This window comes from Vombatus ursinus, unplaced genomic scaffold, assembly GCF_900497805.2.
Source record: "Vombatus ursinus unplaced genomic scaffold, bare-nosed wombat genome assembly UNPS02004915.1, whole genome shotgun sequence".
Classification (NCBI taxonomy): Eukaryota; Metazoa; Chordata; class Mammalia; order Diprotodontia; family Vombatidae; genus Vombatus; species Vombatus ursinus.
In genome coordinates, this window is record NW_020944693.1 from 49,603 (window position 1) to 55,157 (window position 5,555).

The 5,555-nt window shown below is 36.0% G+C and overlaps 1 protein-coding gene across 1 annotated transcript; it reads left to right on the forward strand.

The window, feature by feature from the left end:
* The first annotated feature begins 2,912 nt into the window (after positions 1-2,912).
* Positions 2,913-3,842, forward strand: LOC114028444 (olfactory receptor 13A1-like). The gene has a single exon (XM_027842683.1). The coding sequence runs from the start codon at positions 2,913-2,915 to the stop codon at positions 3,840-3,842; it is 930 nt and encodes a 309-aa protein (XP_027698484.1).
* Positions 3,843-5,555: the final 1,713 nt, after the last annotated feature.

Sequence of the window (5,555 nt, forward strand, 5' to 3'; positions counted from 1 at the left end):
TGCCTTTTTATCACCAGCACCTAGCCCAGTGCCTGGTTAATGAGAGGTGCTTAAGAAACCAGTTGATTGATTAGATGACAATATCCTAAGTTCCTCAGTATTTTGTTCAAAATTATTCTTTTCCATTTATCCCAGCCTAGAATTTTTATTCATGGATTTAGAACTCTTAGTCCATCAGAGGTCACCTAGTCTTACTTACTCGCTCATTCTACAGATGAAAAATTCATCTCTGTCTATCTGTCTCTCTCTCTTTGTAGGAGGGAGGTTTGAATCATGAAACATATTCCTTCTGACAGAAAGAAAAGTGTTGGATTTCAAAGAATATTTTTAGATTCTAATTTCCTACCTTGAAATCTCATAATAAGCAATAACTGAATTTCTGTTCTTAAGAATATTTGTGAGTCCTTTCAATTTCTTTTAGATCAGGAATTGCTTTCAATAAGGTCTTCTTTCAGATTTTGAAAATTCTCATTCCAAACTGGCATTTGGTGGAGTATTGGAAAGAAATAAGGCACTGGAATAGTAGTCCAGGACATTGGGTTCTAATCTCTACTCAGCCTAACCTTCTATGTGACCTTGGCCAAATACCTCCCCTGTTTGATACCCTTTTTGTCAAATTAAAATAGTAAATTATTGAGCTCAAGTTTCTTCTAGCTCTGATATTGTGTAGTTCTGTGAATACTTCTTCTTTTGGCATTGAGAGACTATGTGGTATAATGGTAAAAAAAAAACACAACAAAAGAAAACAAAACAAAGAAAAAAAAACTTGAATTTAAGATAAAAAGACCTGAATTTAAGTCCTATCTTTGACACATACAGGGACTATGATCCAGAGCGAACCAATGTTCTAGGCAACTCTCAAAGACTAAAAGTGGAAGAAAAGTCAGCAGACTGTGTTAGTAGAGGCAGTTTTTTTTTTACCCACCACTTTCCTATATTATTAAAAAATAAAACCCTTAAATATCAGCACTTTTGCCATAGATAGAGGATGATTCAGTGCCAATAGTATGGTTGGTATTATGATCTTACAGTAGGTTTGTGTATAATGTATCTTTGAGTATAATGTGTCTGTTCCATGTGAAAACTGATGTCATGAAGGAAGTGGCTACTCAGCATTATGGACAAATGATCAGTCCATTTTTAGTAACAATTTTAGAAACCATATTTGATGAATGACAAAATTCTCTCTTAATTTTGGGTCATAATCATAAAACTGGCAGTTTCGAGCCTTCAAGAAGTCAATCTTCTTTCAATGTTGGAAAGGGAGGAATTCTTAGACTTAGCAAAATGAGATGGTTCTGACCAGTTATTATGTGGAGTTGACTAATGGACTAGATAGATCTCAATTGAAACCTAGATAAAGGTTGGCAGATTTTTGGAAAGATCACACCCCTTCTCCCAGTGGTTTTTGTCCAATGGTCAATTACCTATATTGTTAACATAATTTTTCTTAGATTAAATGTGTCCCCTTGATACGATTTAAGCCCATTCCCACTACTCTGGTTTACAGGAAAAATAAAAAAAAAATTGCGCCTTCTTTTAATTAACCATTTGCTAAAAGATAGTTTGTATAGAAGCTCTATCTACATGTTGCCAGGACAGGTAATTGAAATATGAACATTTCTTGTATAATGAGGTCCACTATACAATAATTTCATCTTATATCTAATCAATATTGTGTCAGACACTGAGCACATCACCAAGAAAAAGCAGGAAAAAAAAGAAAACTAATCAACCTGAGGCATAATGACATAAGAAAATCCTTGGGGGTAAAATTGAATTTGGTAATGTAGATCACATTTGCAATTACTTCAGAATGAATGTTGATAAATTATATTTTAAAGACTCCTTTCTCTTATGCAGATTGATTAGAGACAATGTAAATTCCTGCCATACCAAGGGACCATTGTCACGAAAAGTGATAAATGCTTTAAAAGCAGCTGTCCAAATATGGTGAAATGAGAGGAAACTGAAGAACAGGGCTGGTCCCACCTGGGCAGAAATGAAAATAGCAATACTTGAATAGAATTCTATGTGGAAATTACATTTTACATATATATTGAATTAAAAGTAGGAAGGAAACAATATTTATGAATACACTGAGTGTTTAAATGAAAGTAGAGATCATGATAGCAGTCAAAGGTTAAGTGTCTTGCCCAAGTCATATGAGTAAGTGTATAATGGTAGATTTGAACTTAAGTATTATTAACTCTAGGTCTAAAACTTTTTCCACTGTGCCACCTAACTATTTAACAAATTTCTTTGTATGACCCTTGCATTCAGTTTCTGATCCTGGTTCTGACCCAGTTTCCATTACAGATACAGCACTACTTTCTACCATTTTCTAGTCATGCACCTCCACTATCTATATTGTGGGTATCAATTTTGTTTCTGGCCTGTACATAGTTCAGAGAATTCCCAATCATGGCCATCCCTCACACTCCAGACTCAGATAAATGAATTATAGCATGGAACTTGGTCTTACCACATGGCTAGGACAGTAAGGGAAACTTTCAACAAAAGCACTGAAGGTAGTATAAAATGTCAGATGAAAAAAAGCAGGATTTCCCTGCAGGAAGAGTGTGTGTGTGTGAGTGTGTGTGTGTGTGTGTGTGTGTGTGTGTGTGTGTGTGTGTGTGTGTGTGTGTGTGTGTGTGTGATTTAACTCTGCAAGGAGAATCAATTAATTGAGAGGAGATCTCACTAACCAAATCACGTTTCTCTAATTTTGGTCTGTGGTGTAATACAGATAGACGACTTTGTCAAAATTTGATTTTGGAACATCAAAGTATTTTTAATTTGCCTCATTTTAATTCAAGTCTTTTTCTTTTTCTTTAGTGAGCAAGACAATCTATTGTTCATTGCATTTTGTGGGCGTACCCTGACACAAGAAAACCTGACCACCTACTCATATGGCATCAAGCAATCATTCATCAGTGGCTGAGTTCACCTTACAAAGTTTCTCTGAAAATCCTAAGATTCAAATCTTCATCTTCAGCCTCTTCTTAGGACTTTTCATCGTGGCCTTCACAGGTAACTCCCTCATTGTCATTGTGATCAGTCTAAATCCAGGCCTCCATACTCCCATGTACTTTTTCCTTATAAACTTGGCCTTCTTGGATGTTTCCTTTGCCTCCACTGTGGTGCCCAAGTTGCTGCAGAACCTAATGACCAAGAACACCATTTCCTATGGTGGCTGCATAGCTCAGATCTATTTCCTAACTTGGTGTTTGGGGGCAGAGCTCTTGCTTTTCACAGCCATGGCTTATGATCGGTACATAGCCATCTGCCAGCCCCTCCACTACAGCACTATTATGAGCAAGGCAGCTTGCTGCCTCATGGCGTCTGCAGTGTGGGCTATCAGTTGGACCAATACAACAATGCACATCATATTGACTGTTCACTTGTCTTTTTGTGGCCCCAATGTCATTGATCATTTCTTTTGTGAGATTCCTCCATTATTGCCTCTCTCTTGCTCCTCAGCCTATATCAACAATGTAATGGTAGTTGTGTCAGACATGTTCTTTGCTATTTTCAATTTTCTGCTCATTCTGGTGTCCTATGGTTTCATCATCTCCAGCATCTTGAAGATCCGGACCAAGGAAGGGAAGAAGAGAGCATTTTCCACTTGTTCCTCCCACCTTATCGTGGTCACCATGTATTATTGCACTATAATTTATATCTACATTCTTCCAGGTTTGGGTCAGTCTCTGAAGGAAGGCAAAGTAGCCTCAGTGTTTTATAGCATAGTGACTCCAGCCTTGAACCCTCTTATCTACTCCCTGAGAAACAAGGATGTGAAAGTAGCCCTCAAGAAATTGTGTCCATTTCTTAGGAAATAATTGGCCATTTGGCAAAATGATACAGCTCAGAACAATGAGATTAAAAGTATCTCTGAAACAGAGATGTGTACAAAAATCACAGCTTTACACATCATTTATTTTGATAGGCAATGCTGCTGAACTCAGGATGTGTTCTTAGGCGAACCAGTTAACTCCCTCGTTACATTTTTTCTTGAAAACTTTTAATGAAAGAGAATCTCTCTAAAGAATAGCACAAAAACATTCGAAGTACTATACCATGTCAGATCCATGGTTTACGCAGAATAGAATTTTGTTGCCAAGACATATTCTAAGAGATAATTTATTTGAAGGCATGGTTGCCTATTCTTTCTGATGTCAAATACTTATATGAGACTTATGGGAGTTTTTATTATGAAACTGATAGACTTCAGGTGCAGTGGAAAAGACCTCAATTTGGTCTCTAACACCACAAGAGGACTTCCTTTGATTTAACTGAGGAGTAAAGAAAAGGCCTCTCCTTGCTTTCTCTCCTCATGCAAAGGAAAGTTTTTCACCTAAGGCTTATTGTATTAGAGAACTTTGGTGACTGTGGCTATGGAAAAGGCATAAAGAAAGAGTACCAATATTGAAAGATCCTCAACTTGACTCCATCTGCAAAATAAGGGAGATCTAGAACTCAACTCCTGAGGCCTCAGCAACAAAAATGAATGGTAAAACAAGAAAAGAAAATATTATGCCAGAAATGATCAAAGCACGTACCCAGAAGACAAAAATAACCAAAAAAAGTACCTATAATCAGAACCTCAAAGAACAAAAATATTGCCTCACAACAATTAGAATTCTTCATAAAAATGCATTTTTTTGATTATAAAAGAAATGAGAACTGGAAAGGAAAGGAATAAGCATTTATGTGCTGGCTACCATGTGGTGGACACCATGCTAAGCACTTTTTCCAAATGTTATCTCATTTTATATTCTCAAAAACCTGAAATATACGTACTATGATTATCCATGTTTTACAGTTGAGGAAACAGAGACAAATAGAAGTTCAGTGATTTGCTCAGAGTTATAGAACTAGTAAGTGTTTCAAACCAAATTTGAATTCAATTCTTCCGGGTTCCAAACCTAGTGCTCTAACTACTACCCCACCAGTTGCCCACAAGAGAGGAAAAAAATTGGAAATAAAGCCTCATAGTCTAACAGAAGAGATATAAAACCCTACTGTAGTAAAAATTCACTAAAAATCTTAATGGACCAAATTAATGATTCTAAAAGTCAACAAGAATTCTTACAATAAAGAAAGTCAAGAGAATGAAATTGAAGAAACTATAAGATATTTGATATAAAAAATAACTGACCTAGAAAATAGATCAAGGCGAGATAACTGAAGACTTATTATATAACAATCCATAATAAGTAGTTGATGGGTCACAAATCCCCCTGGAATTTATAGTTTTTCACAAAGAAAACTAAGTGGAGATCAGCCCTCAATTGTGGGTGGGGGTAGAGTTTTTTTTAACTCACAGTGACAATGTGAGTTTTGGGATTCTCAATAATGTGGGCCTTATTTTATAAATCTGCCTTATATTTCTTCAGCCAGTCTATAACAGGATGACTTGAACTTAATAACCATAAAGAAAAAAGGAACTTGGATATCATTTTTCAAGAAATGGTTAAAGAAAATATCCAGTCATATAAGAATAAGAGAGGAAAGTGGAAATAGAAAGAATACACTGATGACCTCCTAAAAGA

Bases quoted from the DNA above. Each gene is read 5' to 3' on its own strand.
- LOC114028444 (XM_027842683.1), top strand. From the start codon at position 2,913: ATGGCATCAAGCAATCATTCATCAGTGGCTGAGTTCACCTTACAAAGT.